This window comes from Centruroides vittatus, unplaced genomic scaffold (genome assembly GCF_030686945.1).
Source record: "Centruroides vittatus isolate TY-2023 unplaced genomic scaffold, ASM3068694v2 contig_1210, whole genome shotgun sequence".
Taxonomy (NCBI): domain Eukaryota; kingdom Metazoa; phylum Arthropoda; class Arachnida; order Scorpiones; family Buthidae; genus Centruroides; species Centruroides vittatus.
The window spans coordinates 18,190-39,982 of record NW_027120774.1 but is presented as its reverse complement, the minus strand read 5'-3'; the positions used below and the strand labels follow the sequence as shown (position 1 = coordinate 39,982).

The 21,793-nt window shown below is 29.7% G+C and overlaps 1 protein-coding gene across 1 annotated transcript; it reads right to left on the bottom strand.

The window, feature by feature from the left end:
- Positions 1–10,429: 10,429 nt before the first annotated feature.
- LOC136985468 (uncharacterized) lies at positions 10,430–11,383 on the bottom strand. The gene is made up of 2 exons (XM_067282759.1): positions 11,198–11,383; positions 10,430–11,165 (listed from the first exon to the last, which is right to left on the bottom strand). The coding sequence occupies exons 1-2, from the start codon at positions 11,381–11,383 to the stop codon at positions 10,584–10,586; spliced, it is 768 nt and encodes a 255-aa protein (XP_067138860.1). The 3' UTR covers positions 10,430–10,583.
- Between the last annotated feature and the right edge of the window lie 10,410 nt (positions 11,384–21,793).

Here is a 21,793-nt window from a genome sequence, read left to right as displayed (position 1 = left end):
TGTCTTAAAACTAATTATTCTGTATGACCGTGTGTATTACCAATATTTCGAACATGTAATAGAATTTAAAAGAAATGTTAAAAACAAATAATATTTTTTTAGATTAACTATAAATCAATTTAAATATATTTATTTATCTATTTTTAGAACGAGAATCATGTTTTTGCATAAAATTGTTTGACTTTCTTTTAAAGAAAAGGATTAGAAAAATATTTTTGAAAGAAAATCTTGTTGTATATTATATGTATATAGAAAAAGAAATTCAAAATCCAGTATTTTTATTCAAATAAAATAATTCAGTTTAGATGAGTGTATTTGTTTACGTTCTGATTTTGTATATAAAACCTGCAAATATCTAATCTTTATTTCTCTATGCTGCTTTAAGACAAAGAAGATAATTTAAATAATTTCTTTCGGCATTGAGATATCACGTCGTAAACTAAATTAATTTATAATAATTAAAATATCAAAAATATATGGGTAAAAATATAAGAAATATAAATCTGTATATGAAACATACAAAAGTAATCTTAAGTAAATAATATTTTATTAAGAAACTTGCATATAAACAGAGATAAAAGTAATATTTTTAGAAAAAATACTTTAGATTCTGAATATATTTGATTATAAGAAAATTGTCTTTAATTAGCTTACTTGGTGAAAGCATCGTATAATTTTCTTCACGAAAATAAAAATAATATGTAAAGTATTTTATATTTTTTAATAAGTGGTAAATTAATATTTGTTGTACAGTAATTAAATATATGAACATTCATATGAATAATTATTGAAAGAGTCGAAAGCATATTTATAAAAATTCCACTTTTTCAAACTTTCATTTAAGTTATAAATAAAGCAATTACAGAAGTTAATTGTGAGGTTTTAACTTAACGATGCGAAAATTAATTAATATTGTTTTTATAGTGCTATTAGTCAGACTGTAGAATTGCATTATTCAATTTCATTAGGGAGAAATGTCTTCGATTGCATCGCGAAGTGATCGATTGTGTAGACAAATGGCGTTTGTGATAGCAATAAATAGCACAGTTGTGCATTATCTCACTTGCAATAAAAACTTTTGATTTGGCATAATTGCACAGAAATCGGAATCTCTTATTTACTTTATCCAGAACGTTTCAATTGATATATCAATTCTCTTGTAGAAAAATTCTTTTCGAGAAATTTTATACTGTAATTTTAATTTAAAGTAGTATTAAAACACTTTTAGAAATGTGATTAAATTACAAAACATGAAATTAAATAGTCGATTGTCATTTATATTTTTACGTAACATAAAAATTATATACATTAAAAACCAATATCATAATGTGAAATATTTTTATTTTTTCGTAAAATATAAATTAATATACAAAAGTCTTGTCAAGATTAGAGTTATAATAAATAATTTTATCAAGGATAAATTAAGCTAAATGACATTATTTATCATTACATCTTCAATAATATCTATCGAACAGAGATTGCTTCTCTCGTGAAAAATCATTCTAAGGAAGTCACAAATAACCTGTCCAGAAAATGATATAAAGTCCTAAACAGAAGAAAAACTTTTCTATGTGAGAATCAACGCTTTGTCTTTTCTATATGGACAATTATTGCTGATATAATTTATCTTCTTATACCTCTAGCGTCTATCCCTCAATGGATCAGGGTCCGTTGAGTTTCGAATTTTATACTTTCTTTATGTTTTATGTTCTATACGAGTGCAGGGTAAGTATTGTGTTCTGTCGGCATCTGATTTGTCTTCATTTTATGCTCGAATACTCTTTCTATCGCCAATCCTCCCACTTTTCATCCGAACTTAGGACCGTGGCACTGAATGAGATTCGACAACAATATACTAGACATGGAGGCGACATGGAATTGCACACTCCCCACACTGCTTAAGGCACTGTAACGGACGTAATGGAACCCGGCGTGTTCAATGGAAGTTAGCTATTCCCTGCGGTTATAAATTATACAACTATAAATCTATTCTACAATGTTGAACCTAAATCAGAATGTAGTTTATAAATATTCAGGATATAAACTGTTTATCAAATAATAAATGTTCAAAAATGTTTGTTTATCAAATAATAAATGTAGAAGTATATGATAAGGTGTTTTGAGAAAAGAAACGATTCTATATAAATTTTGTAAGAAATATTTTTATACCTCTATTTATGGGATTTTAAATATAGCATAAAATTTTAAATAATCAGATATAAATGAAAGTCGATTAAAACAAACAATTATTTATTGAATGATAATGAAACTGATACAACACGATAATAATGCTAACTTTCAAATTCATTCCATTTCTATACTAAATTAAGAATTTGACAATTTTATTCGAAAATCATAAAAAAATGTATTATATTTTTACAATTTGTAAGCTTTAAAAGAATTTTCAATATTCGAAAACATCATACAACTTAAGATTATTTTTATCTGTAGCATCCTCTAAGTAGAGACATGAGCAGTTATGTACTCATTTCTGTCTAGAGTGGCATCTATTCCGTCCAGTTGCTAATGATCTCGATTCATTCCCTATCCCGTTTATCATCATCTCTGTTCTTCATTTGCACTATTACTTTTGACATTGCACTTTTTTCTCCTGACTTTTTTACACAGTACAAAAATCAGGCCAACATACCTCTTTTTATTATGTTTCAATAGCTTCCTGTTTTCGTCCACTCCAATGAATACCTTGTTATTCTTTATCCACAGGTCTCCAATTTATTCTCCCTATAATACAAGAGTGATTATCAAATACTGCACAGATTTATTTTAGTCTTTTTCATTTTAACAATTTAACATATAGAAATATAGAATTAAAAACTATTTCTCGTGTTTTGTTATGGAGTAACATCTTTCTTTGAGTTTTATAATAGAAAATTTATTGTAAAATTCAGAATCAGTCACGATAAATTAATTATAAATAATTTCATTCGTCTGATTAAAAATTTTTTATTGTCAAAAATGATTTTTTTATTAGATTTATACGAGCAAAACAGTATTTAATATTGTGATTTATTGTAACGCAAATGTTAAAAATACCCTCACCATTACTTGTATTAGAAGGAAATATTGTTATAGCCTCACCCAACTTACCTTAGAGAGAGTAGGCTGCTGTTACTAAGATTTTGAAAGATAATATGTACTGAAAGTTTGAGAAGCACTGGAAAAAATATTTATTTACTTTCTTACTTTGTATAATATTAAGACATAGTTGGTTCAATATTATATTACTCGATGATAAATTTAAAGTTGGTGCATTATTTCAAGATATTGTATATTGAAGAGTAAATAACTGTTTCAGTAAAAAAATATTTATAATTATAATAAAATTTATGGTTCAATGAATTTATTTATGTAAGTATAGAGAGGAAAATGTGAAAGAGAAGATCAACAGACCGAGAGAAGGTTTAGGTAAAAAATAAAAATAACAGGATTGGACTGATGTATTGTATAAGTTAATTCAATACATGGGAGATCTGCCAAGGGGGCCTCTCTCGAAAAAACATTCTATGTGAATTGGCTTCTATTTAGGTGTTAGACAGATAAAGGATCCCGGAAACTTCTACTCATTGGTTGGTGAGGCACAAACCCACCACCAATGAGTTTAAATTAACAACAAGTCAATGTAGAGATTATGCGAGTAGAACCGTATTGATGGTGCTTCTGGTGTAGAAAGGCCCAAAATTTAGTATTTTATGTAAAAATATATACGAAAATTACACAAATTAAAGTTTACGTTGACAACTGTAACAAAAGCATTGTTAGTGACAAGATTGACTAACAAGGAGAAGGAAGAAAATGTGTCCATCCCGAGCATACCGTTAATATCAACAGACATGTCATTCGACTTTAAAAGGATTCAATTTCCAGTTACGCTGGAATTATGAACGATAATGTTCTCGCCTTCGTAACGTCTTTTGTCCTTTCTTACTTTCGCGCCGTGTTCCCTCACTTCTCCTCTTACTCGTTCTCCTCGTCTCCCCCGCAACCCCTCGTAAATTTATTGTCTTAACGGCTTAGGAATGTTGCTCGTCTAAACCCCACATATATTTAATGCTTTGAGAGAAAAGCGTAGCCCCATTCCGTCTCTTTCAGATTCTAAAACAGAATAAATTCGAAATTGACCTTTAAAAAAGATTAATTTTAATACAAAAGATTTTATAAATTATTCTTTCTAGCATCGATTATTGATAAACGTGGTTTAAACAGAATTCTATCAAAATCTACAACTTAATTACTGTTTATAATTAAGTACTGCTAGTAATGTGAAAAGCATTCAATTTGTACGTAATTATATATAATAGCATTAGTATAAAAGGAACATGTATAATATACGTTAGCGTGATGAGGAACATATATTAGAGAAACAAGACATTAAACTGTAACGCGATCCTACATATCGCATTTAGAATATCATTTAAGTGTAAGATGTAAAAATAGAATAGCTTTGAAGCTATAAAATTTTACGACTTGGACATTCTCTGAAATGATTTCTGATATTATAATCTTTTAAATCAGTTTCTGCTTCGTTACATGAAATTTCCAGATATTATTCTCCTCGTTGAATATCAGAGAAAAAGAAATTCTTAATAAATGTTCGTTTAAATAACTATAATAAAACTTTCAACATAACAATAAGAATTTGTTTGAATATCAATATAATAAAATATTAAAAATTCAAGAGAATTTTAATGAAATTTTTAGAAAATTTATCTGAAAACATATAATAATAATAATACAGTAATTATTATTATTAGTTATTACTATTCCTTTTGAAGCCGATATCGAACCAACTTCTAAAGTCATAAATAAATTCTGCATAAAATATTTATTATGAATTACAACGTTTCATTTAATTTTACATTACTTTTAGATATTACAATAATAATAATAATGAAAACTTTTATATTAAAATTAATTTCACTTCTATAAAACGTGAATTTACTAAGTTTTTGATTCGAAAATGAAAATAAGAAATATATTTACATTATTTTTTACTTGATATTAAGCAAGGAAAGTAAAAGCAAATTTAGTTTGAATGATATGACTTGCATGATCTATCATTGTTTATCGGAAAAGAGGATCGGTAGAAGAGGGACTTCTACCTGTCCTCTTCCCCCTTTGTTAGATCCCTTCTAACAAATTCTGATGTCCCTCATCAACTAAGCCATTTGGCACAAAGAGTCAAAAATTAATCTTATAATTAAAACAAGTAGCCGCCAAAATGATATAAATAAACGTTCTTTTAATTAATATAAATAACTAAAAGTCTGCATTTGTTTTATTCATTTTATTCATACTAAGTAGTCCGATAGATCAATCAATGTTACCTCGCTTATAATTAAAATTTAAAACTTTATAAATCTTTAAAAAGCAGGCAAATTTATAAAACAAAAATTAATAAAATTACTAAAAATATTAAAATAAATTTAAATTGGATTCTTTTGTGCGAAACAACAATAAAACAATTTCTATAATCATGTCGGAAAAGAAAAAAGTTGCGATTAATTAAAAAATTGTAATTAAGGTTTCAAAAACTGCAGGCAAAATTAATTCAAATTAAATAATTTAATAATAATTAAATAAAAATTATCAAAAATAATTATAAAAACTAAACCTTAATTAATACTAAATAAATTAAAACCAAAAAATAATAATTAAAACTCTGGCCTTTACACCGAAACCGAAGCAAAACTAAAACTAAAATTTAAAATAAAATCAAAAGTAATTAATTAAAATTAATTAAATTAGTTTTATTAAATTAATTAAATTAGTTTTCAAATTTTTATTGAATTAATTTTAAATTCAATTAAAATTAATTGAATATTAAAACAGTGTTTTTAAAAACCGTTTAAAAGTTGTTTTGAAATTTTTAAATTGTAAATGAAATTAATTTTTAAATTTACATTATTGTGTGCGACAGTAACAGAACATTTTGCTTTTAATATATACACAGATATAGGCCTACAGATATTTTTATGCTTTACTGAAGTAGAAGGATTCATCTATCATTTAATCTCAATTTCTGTGTTTTTGATAGAACCCAAACTGGAGTTCTATTTTGTCTGTCTTGACCCTCGATGAATATTATAATCGATTATTACATTTTAATACAATTGTTTTTGTTTGTTTATATTAAATAATTCTTTTCGTTACTATTTACTTTCAGAATATTGCATTAATTATAATTAATTTCTTTATATTATCATATTTTCTTTCTCTAGTTTATTTTATCTGTATATATCGTATGTGTGTTTATTTGTTAGGTAAAGGGTTACCTCTGTATCGTTCAACTTATCCGCACCAAATTTGGCATGAACATTCTTCTACTTCCTATAAAAAAAATACTGCAAAGCCCTATCTCCAACCGCCTCTGAAGTCCATCCTCTTAAGTCCGAGCATCAAGCATCGATCACACTACTGAGGAATCTGGAACTGCTAAAGTTGTGTAATGGAATAGGATTGGACTTTAAAAAACAACTGTAACAAAAGCATTGTTAGTGACAAGATTGACTAACAAGGAGAAGGAAGAAAATGTGTCCATCCCGAGCATACCGTTAATATCAACAGACATGTCATTCGACTTTAAAAGGATTCAATTTCCAGTTACGCTGGAATTATGACAATTAACAATAATATTAATAACAGTTTAAATATGACAGTTAACAAGATCCAAGGACAATCTATAAAGTACGCAGATATTAACTTAGAATTTCCATGCTTTTCTATAAGCAGTTTTATGTTGCATTCTTTCAGATATTTGTTCGTTTTCGGTTCAAGCAAAAAAAAAAAAAAATATTATTTATAAACAAGCGTTAAAATAACATTGCAATTTCATCGGCTCAGGACAATAAGTGTGCATTTTACTTACTAAAACCATTGTTTTTAACTCCCTCTCCCAACCCAACCTCACCAATTCCCACCCACTTAAAGCCTAAGCAATACCAGGTACACACAGTTAATCTTCAATTCTTTAAAAAATACTGTACAAAGTGCAACCAGACCTTCTTTACCGAAAGCCCATCTTGTCAAAAACTGGAGTAACGCCGAGCATACACAACTAGTTATTTATGAAGTTTTAAAATACAGTCAAATGTTATTCATTTTAAACATTAATACTGTTTCGATTTCCTAAATGTTAATTGAAATCAACACAAAATTTGTGTTAGTAACAATTAACTAATTAGCATAACAGAATGATTAATTATGTATTATACATCTCCGAAAATTTTAGAGATATTGTATAAGAATTGGAATATAAACAGTGAAGATTGATACTAAAACTGCACGCAGTTCGATAATTTTATTTAAAGGCATAAAAGTAAATACTTTCAATCAATACAAGGTAATACTGTATTAGAAAATAATCTTTAAGGAAATAATATTTTTCAAAACTAAAATTCAAATATTTCAATGTTTTTGATATTGAATTTTTTCTTTTGATCGTATAGTTTTGTCATTTGTTATTAATTTCACTAATATTTATAATAAAATTACCACAAACTAGATGTATTTTGAGCCATATAATCGACTGTGTTAGTTATTTTTCCTTACTCGTATACAAACTGATGATAAAAGATTCTAATCATTTCTCTTCACATTTAATGTCAACTATCTAATGTCTAACTAATTAATGTCAAAATAAGGGCTTGATTTCTCATTAATTCAAATTTTCTCGGAAAAAATCGCTAGAAAAATGTTACTTAATTTATAAATTTTTAAATTTAAATTTTCTTATTATCTATTATTCAAATGACTTGTAATTCTTTAAATGGGATAGGATTTTTATTGGAGTTTTTGTTTAAAAAAAAAAGAAGAATAAATTGCTTCATAAATCAGTAAGTAATATCATTAAAAACGTTGTACAGTACGTAAAACTAATTTCTCATTAAAAATAAGAGAGAAATATGTCCATTCCAACGAACAAATAATAAATTGTTTTTAAAATTTTAAACTTATTTTATTTCTGACTTCAAGAGAACTTTTATATCGGTATAACGCTGCAAAAGAATAACACTATGAGAAATGATGCGTTTAAAGAAATCCGTTAAAATATATCGTCTATCTAAAATAAAAGTTTGGTTCTTATTTTGAGCGCTCTTCAGATATTTTACTTTTCACAGCACTTTTTTTTTTCTTTCAAAATGGAATTTTATTTTCATCTTTGAAGATTAAAATGCATGTTAAACGTCAGACAGAGTCTTATTTAGAGAGATGCATTAATGTAAAAATGTCTAAAAAAGGTAATAGACATCATGTCTTTAGTGTTTTATTATTATTATTATTAAAAACTGAAAAATTTTAAATAGTAACTCAGTTTTGAAATTTACTTTGCCAAATTATGTGTGTTAAAATTCTTTACTGTTAAATTAGTTTTCATATAATCGAATTGCTAGAAATAATAAAATTTATAGAATGTCTTTGATTAATAGAAACAGGAATAATAAAAAAGAAATTTAATTTATTTAATTTTTCTTCTTTTGTTTCTTTCATTTTTCAGAAAGAAAAACATTGATAAAAGTTAAAAACCATAGAAAAAAAATCCAGCGACGAGCTGCTTAACTTTCCCGACAACATTTGGTAGCGCCATCTGTTATGACATTTTATTAAAAAGAACTTATATTTTTAATTATTATAAAATGGCAAAATGCTTAATTATTAGGGGATGGATGGGTTTTATACAAAAAAAATTGTAAATGCTGATAACGAGTGAAATCGTCATATGACTCCAGATTAAGTTTCAAAGAGGGTGAACAAAATCGTGTCATACACTAACATCCATACATACAGATAAAACTCCGATTTTTTTTTTTTTTTTTTTTTTCATTTCTCGACGTTCTGAGTCCAAAACTGTAAAAATCTTGGTGGGTCATTTTTTGACCGATTGCCATAATTTTCTTCTGTTACATATAACAGAGCGTGGAAAATAAAAATTCTGTTTCTTAACTGGCTTTTAACTTTGTCTGACTTTTAGCTTTTTCTATTTTCTATAATTTTATTTTTATAAATTTCATTTATTGCATTTTATTAGTACAGTAATTAATAAATTCGTCATTATTGACGATCCGTTAAGTAATTACATTAATTTGTTAAATTTAAGATTTCTAGAATTTATCATTACATTAACCTTTGAGAGAAAAAATATAGACGGTATAATCATAATTTTGACACTATAAAATTTAAAAACGTTTAAAAAAAATTCATAAACTAGTTATTGTATGAATGTCAATATACAGTATTGAAATTCATACAATAAATACAATTGCATAACAAGAACATACAAAATTTCATAACTATAGTATATTCAATTTTTAGTTATGAAATTTTAAGATAAAAAATCTAATGTCTTGTTATGAAATTTTGTTATTGTTTTTTATGGTAACATAATTATGTTGTAAGTTATTCTATATTGTAAACCTTCATATTTTTAATTTTGTTTGATATTCAAATGTTGATTCGTCGTGATGTTGATTGTCTTGTATCGGCTAGTTGGACCCTGTGGTAAAGTGTGATGTAATAGTGGTTGTATGCTTTTATGATGGTCGTTACGCGGGGAATAATGCCTTCCAGGAGGTCTTTTAAGGGTAACTGGCCCATATTCAGGCGTTACAGACGTGGAGAAAATCCGGAAAACTCCACGTGGCCAGCCCGTCTGAGGAGATGCGAACCCATAACCAAACTCCGAGTATTCAGGGAACGGAACCGCTTGGCCACTGGTGGACCTGATGATGATTTGTGAAATAAATTGAAAACATTAATGAAAATTAAATGTTCCCCAGTAGATGACAGTTTATTCTAATAATAATAATAATAATAAATTTTATCAAATTCGTCTTAAATTGAATAAAAATGTGATTAAACCAGTAGTAATATATTTACATAAATTAATACGAATTTAATAGAATTTATTTTAGAAAAGTAATTAGGAAATTGGATATTTTTAAAATTTGTATTTCATACCAAAAGAAAATGTAAAATTTTTAAGAGCATAATGTTATTAAGTATGATATTATTATACATTTTAGTCTTTTTCTGGTTTATCATCATTACTGTATTAGTGATAAATACTTCATCATAAGGAAATGAATTATTTCTTAAAATGTATTGAAGACAATTTACTGATGTTGAACGATTTTCGAAAAGCTCATACATTTATATAGAACAATAATGAAAGTTAGAAATAGAAATCATGCAAAGAAAAAATTTAATGTGTAAATTTTAAAAATCTTATAGATATGAAATAAATAGAAATCTTACACAGCACATGAAAATAAAATATTTCTATATGGAAAGAGTTTAAGTAGAGTTAAAAATTTTAATTTTATTAATAATACAACTAAAAAATGAATATCTAAATTTTTACTGAATTCATGATACAGATGTGTTATCTGTATTATTTAACTATTCACAGGAAATTAAATTGAAAATGTTGATTTTATTCGCAATTGTAGGCTTCGTATTTTTTCTTTTCACTATTTGTGTAATAATATACGACAACAGCTATAATTACAATCGTTTGAATCAGCGTCAATATTAAGAGGACAATAATGTTAAGGTTGGAATCTCGGTTAGAAATTTTTTGTAAAGTAATGGGTAATTTTCGTTTTGGTTCCTCCCCAAATGGTGCACATGTGATAGGCCATGACGTCAGGATTGAAAGAAGACATATCGAAAAGTGCGCTCGTCCATCCGGGATCGCAGTGGCACCATCCGTAAGACAAATTAGCTTTTCCATTGTGACAATCTACGTGTAAAGGATAACCGTGCATCTTACTTAAAGCTGTACTCACTTTGCCTTCCTTAAACCATTTCAAATCGCTTTCTATTAATTTGCTACTTAAATTTCGACAAGTGTTACTTTCAGGAATGTAAACAATGTCTGGCAGATTTCTTTCCGTTTCCGAAACGCATTCTGTAATTTTTTGGCAGCGGCGAGTCGTGTGATTAAAATAATTACGTTTTCCGCTGTACTTTATCAAATAAATAACTGGCAAACAGTCGTTTAACGGATCTTCATCAACGCTCGAACATTCTTTTATTTCTTCGTTGGCGAGATAGTCCGATAGTAAAGGAGGAACTGCATGGTGTTTCTTCGGTAGCAACGTGTCAAAATTAATATTATATTCCATTTTATCGTTGTTGGATGAAATTAAAATTTGCAACAGCCTTTTCTGTCGTGTAAGTTAGGATACGTGAATGTTAAATTCCTAGTATCCCCGTGTTTCAATTCGCCTATTTCCCCTCCAATCAATTTCATAGTTACGCAGTCTGTTTCTTCTGCATTTATCTTCTGACAACAATGCTCTCCGTCTACTCTTAATTTCAATATATCTTGTCCGCTATTTGTTACAGTTATATAGAATATCATCACTTAATCACCTTGTTTTAGTTTCATTATGCCACTATCTCTGATAACAAGTGAAAGATTTTATGATCTTTTGAAAATCTTGTGGTACGTTCAGTCTTATTGTTCCGTTTTCTTAATACAGGGTGGTTATAATTAAAGTTCCCCTACTCAGACCTGTCTAGAGCCCGTTCTCGTAGACGTATTTTGATGAAACTTGGTATATATGTTATATGGACCATGGGGAAAAGGAAAATGCAAAAAAAATATTTAGTTCGAATTTTTACCACTAGGTGAAAAAATGGCGCTTGAAGAACAAGAAACACAACATGGAAACACGCAAAAGATTCTTATTCACAACATTGGTTCAATGTGCAATCCATTTGCATCAATTACATGTTCAAAACACCTTACAATGCAACCATTTGTTCAAAACACATTACAGCATTGTAAGGTATTTTGAACATGTAATTGATGCAAATGGATTGCACATTGAACTAATGTTGTGAATAAGAACCTTTTGCGTGTTTCCATGTTGTGTTTCTTATTCTTCAAGTGCCATTTTTTCACCTAGTGGTAAAAATTCGAACTAAATATTTTTTTTTTTTGCATTTTCCTTTTCCCCATGGTCCATATACCATATATACCAAGTTTCATCAAAATACGTCTACGAGAACGGGCTCTAGACAGGTCTGACAGGGCAACTTTAATTTTAACCACCCTCTATAATATGTTTTGTTTGTTTTGAAGTAGTATTTAATGATCCTCTCAGTTGATTAGTAAAATTACTTTTTATGTTCGCTTGCAATTATGCTTAATCTTGAGAAATCTTTAATGAAAATTGTAAATAAAATAACTATTGTTTTAACCATAAAATGTCCAAATTTCATTATAAAACTTCGCTTATGCATTCAGTTGTTATGTATTAACGATTGCAATAACAATATATCAACGATTAGAGTAACAATAAGAATCGAACCATAATTTTTAATTATTAGATTATTAGAGTATTTTATTTCTACAAAATTTGTACAGATTTAAAATAAATTTATTTTTACCGTAAAAATATAAACATATTTTTTCATATATCCATTATTATCGTAGATTTCTTATCTTTAATGTTTAAGGACTCCTTTCCATTAATAGATTTACTTCGTCAATTTCTTAGCACACTGATATAAAATTAAATTAAATTAGAAATAGGATTAGTAAAAATCAAATAAAAAATAAATGCAAACACAAATTTAATATAAGAGCAATAAAAATGAAAAATTTTCAAATTAAAATTAAGTTTTTTAGTTGATTTCACAATTTTTTAATTTAATTTTTCTGTAAAATAATAAAAAATAATTTATTAGATTTGCGTTCGTTGATTTTAAAACATTTTTAATATTGTAGTAATAATATCTTTAGTAAAAAGAAATGTTTAAAAATAAATTATTTTGTATCTCAGTGTAAATGTTAACTTTAAAAAAATTTTTTTATAGTCTGTTATTATATTTAACATTTAAAAAATTCAAAATTCAAAATTGGTATTTGTGAGAAAAGAACATTTTTATTATTCTCTTTAAATAAAAACACAACGAAGCATCTGTTTAAAAATAAATATTTGTTTCGTCGTTTATTTACTTTCTTATCTCTCTCTCTAGAGCCTGCTCCATAGAGAGATGCCCCAATCGTTAAATGATCCTGTGCGTGTGCAGTTTGTCCTAAATACTAAATACTATTTTATTTATTTAAATTTAAATATAAATATTTATATAAACTTTAAATGTGTATTTATACATAAAATTAAATGGTAAGAAATAAGTATTATTTAATTATTTGATGTTAGGAAGTTGTGAAGGTCACCTCTTTACCCATATAATCGTCGTGCCCTCTCTACTGCTACGTGGGGGGTGAGTGGAGTTCTGGGAACTGTTAAGGGGTAGTGTCTGTTACCCCGGGTTGTTGTTTTCAGTTGTGTCGTAACGTGTGTTATGTAATAAACGTACTTTCCTTCCTTTAGTCCGATGTTTCTTTGTTTAAGCTAGACACGACCCTTTCGCTATATCCACACATTCTGACATGGTAGCAGAGCGTGGTTAATTCAAGGGTTTGATGATCGAGGCTTACCACATGAAACGGATCTAATTGGAGATTCAAGTAAGTGATATATACTTGTTCGCTACGAAAGGCATAACCCGTTTGAACAACGAACAACGCCATGAATAGTGTGAGGACACAGCATGTAGATAAACTCGATGATGGCAACTACGAATCGTGGAAGTTACAGATGCGCAGCATACTTGTTTGTAATGAACTTTGGTCGTATGTAAATGGATGCATAGAAAAACCAGACGCTGATCCTGAACGAATAGATTGGCAAACAAGAGATGAAAAAGCTTTAGCATTAATCTTACTAGGCGTTAAGCAGAACCAGTTGAGCCACGTAAAGAAGGCAGAAACTTCCAAAGAAGCATGGGATGAATTGGAAAGAATACATAAATCGAAAGGTCCAATTAAAAAGGCAGTACTATACAGACAGCTTTATCAGATGAAAAAGGGAACTGAACAATCAATGTCGAGACATGTAAGTGAATTTATGGAAAAAGCTGAACAATTAGAAGAAGCGGGTATCCCAATTCCAAGTGAGTTACTATCTATAATGTTACTAAATTCATTGCCCGATGAATACGAGACATTTCGAATTGCCATTGAGTCCAGAGACGACATACCGAAACCTGAATTGTTAAAAATTAAATTAATTGAAGAAGAAACAACACGACAAGAGAAGCAAGAGTGTTTAGTCGAACAAAGTGCACTGTACATAGGATCGAAACAAAAGAAAAGTTCTTTCCGACAAAACTACCCAAAAGGAAATAATCGTTCTTCTTCACAATTCACAGGAACATGCTACATATGTAATAAACCAGGCCACCGTGCAGCTGAATGTAGAAGTAATAACAAATATTCGCAAAGGAACAATACACACAAAAAGAATGACGCTATGGCGGTCACAGTACAAACGGCCCAACCTCTAAACTCAACAGACTGGTGTCTTGATAGTGGAGCCACCGCACATATGTGTAGCGACCGTACGAAATTTATAGAGATAAATCAAGATATCCATAAAGAAATACAAACGGCAGGAAAAGATGCATTAAGATCCGTTGGAACTGGAACAATTAATATAAACGTGCGTGTCAACAACACCAAAAATACAATTAAGCTACAAGACGTGATAGCCGTTCCAGAGTTGAGAAACAACTTGATATCTGTACCGAGAATAACAGAACATGGATATTCTGTCACATTCAAAAAGGAATCTGCAACTGTTACTCGCCAAGATGGTTCCATCGCCTTGATAGCAAAGAAAAGAGATCAGCTGTACGTAGTAGAAACTACATCTGACGCAGTATTGAATGCGGAAGAAAGTGACAATCTTCTGAGATGGCATCAACGACTTGGTCATCTAAACATCAACGATTTAAAGAAACTAGCAAGCAAAAAAATGGTAGATGGAATAACATTGAAACAAACACAAGATAGAATTGATTGTGAAACATGCTACAAAGGAAAGATTCATCAATTACCCTTTAAGTCGTCCAACACGAGAGAGAAAACTATACTGGGATTAGTCCATTCTGACATATGTGGTCCAATGAGTGTGGAATCCCTAGGCGGCTCTAAGTATTTTGTGACATTCATCGACGACAAAACACGCTACGTCGAAGTAGCAATGCTCAGACACCGATCTGAAGTACTCAATGCATTTAAACGATACAAGGAAAGAGTCGAAAACGAAACTGGTCAGAGAATAAAAAGGCTTCGTACTGACAACGCAAAAGAATACTTATCAAAAGAATTTACTAATTATCTTGGAGAAAAAGGGATAAGGAGGCAGTTGACAGTTGAGCACACTCCTCAACAAAACGGAATAGCCGAACGAGCAAACAGAACTCTCGTTGAAATGGCGAGATGCATGATGATTCAATCCAAGGTACCTCAGAGTCTATGGGCAGAGGCTATCAACGCAGCAGCCTATATAAGAAATCGTTGTCCCACCAAGGCCTTAGAAGAAGAAACCCCATTCGAACTGTGGACTGGAAATAAACCTTACGTTGGATTTGTAAGAATTTTCGGTAGCAAAGCAATCGCTCTGAAAAAGGGACAGAAGAGGAACAAATTTGAACCAAAGGGAAAGGAATACATTCTAGTTGGGTACTCACAAGAGTCAAAGGCATACCGACTGTGGGAGCAAGGCACTAAAACTGTCATAAAAGCTCGAGATGTGCGTTTCGTCGAGAAATTAGAAACCGAAGACAGACAGGACTTGTTTAGTGCACCTTTACATTTAACACCAACCATGAAAAACATTGAAGTTGATGAGAGTAATGTTCCTTCCACTGATACACATGAAAATATTCCTTCACATGATGATGAAACACTAGATCCGCAGCCAAAACGCAAAGCGGGTCGCCCACGATTAATTAAAAGTGGAAAACCTGGAAGACCGAAGAAGGTGTATAATGAAGTAGCAGATATCGCAAAATGTGACGATTTGCCAGATCCTACAAGTGTAAAAGAAGCATTAAGCCGAGAAGATAGAGAGGAATGGTTAAATGCCATGGATTCAGAATATAAGTCCTTAATGGAAAATAATACATGGGAATTAGTCCCACGCCCAAAGGACAGAAAAATAATTTCAAATAAATGGGTATATAAAATAAAAAAAAACAGGATGGCACCGTCGATCGCTATAAAGCCAGGTTAGTTGCATGTGGATATGAACAGAGAGAAGGAATTGACTTTGAAGAAGTATTCGCACCAGTAGCAAGATATGAAACGATCCGAGCATTCCTCGCTGGGTGCGTAGAGAACGAAATGCATGTACACCAAATGGATGTAATTACGGCTTTCATACAAGGTGACTTAACAGAGGAAATATATATGGAGCAACCGGAGCACTTCAAAACAAAAGGAGGAGACGATAAGGTGTGCCGATTAACTAAACCCTTATACGGATTAAAACAAGCAGGACGCGAATGGTACAAGCGATTAGACAGCTACCTCCTAAGCATAGGCATGAAGAGAACAAGTTCCGATCCTTGCGCTTACACTCAAAATGAAGGCAGAGACAACATTATCATCATAGTTTATGTTGATGACATGCTAATTGCCTCACGCAACCTAGAGATGATAAGAAAAATCAAACACATTCTTCAGAAAGAATTCAAAATGAAAGATTTGGGTGTAGCAAGTGAAGTTCTCGGAATACGGATAGAAAGAGAAGGGACTATCGGACAGATGAAACTTACTCAAGAAAAGTACGCTAAAGATCTCCTAAAAAGGTTTAATATGCAAGCATGTAGACCAGTTGCAACACCCATCGAATCAAATCAAAAATTAACAAAAGAGATGGCTCCACAGTCAGAGAGTGAAATGAATGAGATGAAAGGAAAACCGTACAGAGAACTTATCGGGGGACTCCTTTATCTGGCGAACTCGACACGCCCAGATCTGGCATTTGCAGCTAGCATGTTAAGCCGTTTCTGCTCTAATCCAGGTATCGTTCATTGGAAAATGGCCAAGAGAGTACTGCGATACATTCAAGCAACTGTAAATTACGGCATACATTACGAGAAGTGCGATCAGAAGCTATGCGCATATGTAGACTCAGATTGGGCCGGAGATATTGACGACCGGAAGTCTTCATCAGGTAACATGATAATATTAGCGAACGGACCTGTCAGTTGGCAATCAAGGAAACAAAAATCTGTTGCGCTTTCGACGATGGAAGCGGAGTATATGGCCCTATCCGACGTGACCAAGGAAGTCATCCACATGAGAAGGATGCTAAGAGAAATGCAATTTAAAAGTTATGTCAATACGCCGACGATAATTTACTGCGACAGTCAAAGCGCAATTCAGCTGAGCAAAAATACCGTTCATCATGAGAGAAGTAAACACATTGACATCAGGTATCACTTCTCCCGTGAAGCTCAAGAAAAGGGCGAAATCAAGACGGAATACATCCCTACCACAGAGATGAAAGCGGATGTGCTAACGAAGGCTCTCCCGAGAAGTAAACATGAAGCAAACGTCAAGCTTCTTGGACTAAACAAAGCCTAGTTAGAACCACCGGGAACTATTTACAATAGTGAAGACAGTCAACACGACGTATGTGTATGTGTATGTATTGCACTGCATATATATATATATATCACAATCGATGCGAATGCTCATAAAGAAAATTATCAAATGATTAGTTTCAGTGTATACGCAGACTCCGGGCACACCGATAGAGAGGGTGTTAGGAAGTTGTGAAGGTCACCTCTTTACTCATATAATCGTCGTGCCCTCTCTACTGCTACGTGGGGGGTGAGTGGAGTTCTGGGAACTGTTAAGGGGTAGTGTCTGTTACCCCGGGTTGTTGTTTTCAGTTGTGTCGTAACGTGTGTTATGTAATAAACGTACTTTCCTTCCTTTAGTCCGATGTTTCTTTGTTTAAGCTAGACACGACCCTTTTGCTATATCCACACATTCTGACATTTGAAATCTAAACAAATGATTTATTTCTCTATGTAAATCATTTAATGAAATATTTTATTATATTTTGTCTTTTTTCATATACAGCAATTATGCATTTTATACTTGAAAATGATACAAACGGTTCGTTCTTATAATTAAGTGGTTCAGCATAGGTACAGAAATACATTATAAAGAAAAAACTAGCATAAAGATATCAATACATCACATTCTTTTGGATTTTGAAAAATTCCTTATTTCAGAGACATCATTTTAACTGATTGTTATAGAATTATTCAGAAAAACGTTGTCAAATTTTAAGTTTTTAAAATTTTAAATTAAAAATTCAAATATTTATTTGTCTAATAGTAATTTAAAACCAACCCAAATAAATCTTTTCAAATGTAAATCACCGCTCTTCAAGTTTTGTGTGTTGTGGTTCGAAGTAATATAATTGCTTTTTTATACCTATTTATAATTTATTACATTATTTTAATATTATAAATGAATATAAGTAAATTTTAAGTTTTATTTTACTTCCCTTTCTTAAATATTTCTATAATTTAAATCGGCCATTTTATTTTATCTTTTCCAAAAATATTAAAAATTTCAAATAATTGTTTCTTTTTCTCGAGGAAAGCATTTTAATTGCACGCAATGAAAAATATGAATTTTCCAATTATAGTTGTTGATTTATATTCTGTTCATTATTTTATTTGTTACATCATAAGACGATGGAGATTAATTATTTACATATTTTTTTTCTAAAATTGAGTTGACAAATGTAAAGTCGAAAGTATAATAACACAACACAAAACGTTAAATCACATTTATAGTATCTCATTCAGATTGTCTATGTACTACGTATGAATTAAAATAAAATGACTTTCGAACTACAATAATTATAAGTTGGATATTTTCCGATATTAATTTTTTATAGAAAAGAAGAACCTCGTAAATCAGTCTAGGTAGTCAACTTCAGAGGCTCCATTGATGACAATGATAATAATATTGTAGATTTATTAGAAACATACTGTAATTATGAAAAGTAATTTTCGCTCTCGATCCTTCCTAAATAGTAACTTACCTATAACATTAAAGTAAAAATATATTTCAAAAAACATACTTTCCATCAAAGATCAAACTCTCAATAAACATTTAGATGGCGTCCGAATGGCCGAAGCGGTTAAATATTACTGACACAGCAATCAAGATTTTTTTATTATATCAGTTACGTTTGCATTAGCATATAACTCTGGGGAATCCAGGATAGAATCTGGGCCTCGATAAACCTTAGAAACTCTCTTTCAAATATATCAGGTCCTTCCCTCACCACGAATCAGCAGATCTGACCAAATCCATAATGGATATGATTAAAATGACTTCCCACAAGGCGGAAAGTATAAAAAAAAAAAACAACTCAAACTCCGTTTTCCATTATGGTAATTCTTATTTAACAGGTATTAACAAATCTTTCATTTACAAATAGTCTAATTTTTTATTCCTTCACACTAAAACTTAAAATTCATTTTCTGTTTATTTCGATTAAAAATCAATTGGAACATACAAGTTAATGCTCAAAACTTAATACATTCATTGTACTTTAATTTAGTTTTTTAATTTTTTAAAATAATTGTTTACATAAAAATACAAAAAACAAATTTATAATACTGTATTCAAGTAATTTCTGTATTGGAAATCAATTCAATATAGCGTTACTTAATTAATTAGTTAGTTAGAAAGCGAAATAACAATTTAATCTCAAAAATTAATTAATTTAAAGCTGGAAGAGCAATTCTTATATTTTATGCGAAGATTTACTCAATTAATTTCTCCTTTGTGAAATTCTAAACTTCTTAACTCTAAACTAAAGTTAAATTGTAAAAAATCGATTTAATACTCAATATGTTAATTTAATAATAGTAAAAGGCCGTTCCAGTTTAAGAAAATTTTGTATTAAAAATTCAATTTTAATTTAGAATAATAATAATAACAAGTCTTTGTAATTAATTGTAGGAGTATTTATTTTCCTGGATTATATTACGCCCATCCCCCACACCTTGCTGCTTCCATTATGGGTCTGACCAATCCATAATGGGTAAGAAAAAAAGCCTTCTTACAAGTTAATGCCCATAGAATGGAAAGAATCAAAAATGAAAAGAAAACTGTAAGAATATTATAAATTATTTACGATGTATTTGCATTTTTAAATACTATTTTAAGTAAAAATATATTTTTGTATTCGGTTTGATTTTCTAAAATAAAATTTTTATTAAAATATTTATTGAAAATTGAATTATTTATTTATTTATTTTTCTATATTGTTTTCGTACAAACTACTAAATAAGTTAAATTTTCAATATTTTAGTCCGAATCTAGCTTGTCATTTTTTAATATTTATTGTATTAAGTCTGCCTGTAATACTGCATAATTTATAAGTAAAAATTCTTAATATAGATATCACTAAATATATTTTCTAATGAAACAATGCAGAATTTATTTATTCATCTATTTTATAAATTAATATGTTTTGGATTAAACTATTTCCAAAAGAAATATACACACAAAAATTACATCTACCCTTTAGATGCACGTGTTTAAAACGATACAAATATCTAAATTATTTTTAAATATGATAAATATATTTTTAAAATGATTTATTTATCTTCAAAAATATTTAATTTTTCATTTTGTTAGATTTTTAATTTATTTGTTTTTCAAAATATTGACTATTTTAATTTATTTAAGAATATCTAACACTTAACGATGAGGTCCATTAATTAGACTCAATTAGAAAAAATTGTAGACCTACAAATTCCCAAGGTCTGTATAAGAAGGTCAGGATACCCTCCCGTGATTCTATGCGGCAGCGGCCATGTTGGGGCATATCGATAGAGATCACCACACGTGGTTCCTGCGTGAGTCGACTATTATTACGTATATACATACTCAAAACGTTAAACAATGGGTTATTCTGTGGCACCTAATTATAAAAGTAAGTCTACCGACCTTCGATTGTTTAGATTTCCTGCAGATAAGCAGAGGAAAGCGAAATGGGTGCAGAACTGCAGACGGGATAAGTGGCAGACAACTGAACATTCTAAACTATGTGAGGATAGTGTATATTATGTATTTTTCTATAGGTACTGTCTTTGAGATGTATACGTGAGCTCACATTAAATTATTTGTTGTTCAGCTTCATTTCGAAGAATCTCAGTTTGAACTGTTCATCTCAACTTTTCTGTCAGTGAGATTACATATTTTTGCCAGAGATATGAACAGTACTTTGAATGTAAAAAAACTGTATGGAAGCAAAAGCTCATTTATGCGTAATTCTGCTGACTTTCGAAAATGGTGTTTATTATATTTGTATCTTGTGTGTTTACAGAGAAAGAAGTTATATCTCAGATAAGCTCTGTTAAAAATATCATCAAATTGTGTTTAATATTATCCTTTTTGATTAGATTTTATGTAATTAGGAAAATATGACGTTTAAGCCTTTGTAAAGTAAAAAATGTTCATTAATTAAACGTTAGTCCAGTATTTATTTTTTAATGAATTAATATTGTATTGGTAAATGCTTTAAAATAAAATTTTGGATAACTTATGTTATTGCATTACTTTACGAAGTGGTTATATACGTAATTGCATCAGTTTTAGCACCTATTTAATTAGTTTCATTCGCGACAGCAAATGATGTGGATGATTGTTTCTTTTAAACTATTTGATCGAAAAGTTGCATAAAATTGGGGTTGCATAATCATCCGAAATTATTATTATAATTTTGACTGGAAATCACTGAATTTATGCAATTTTAGTTTAATTAATGTCGCATAAAACTGACTGCTCGTACAAGTTAGCAAGTACAAGTTATTTTGAGTCGCAAACATGCGACTCAAAATACCCCAAAATGGCGGCTCAAGA

Excerpts from the sequence above, each read along its gene's own strand:
- LOC136985468 (XM_067282759.1), bottom strand. The coding sequence starts at position 11,383 with ATGATATTCTATATAACTGTAACAAATAGCGGACAAGATATATTGAAA. Across the intron at positions 11,166-11,197 it reads TAACATTCACGTATCCTAAC|ATTTCATCCAACAACGATAA; the intron begins TTACACGACAGA and ends TTGCAAATTTTA.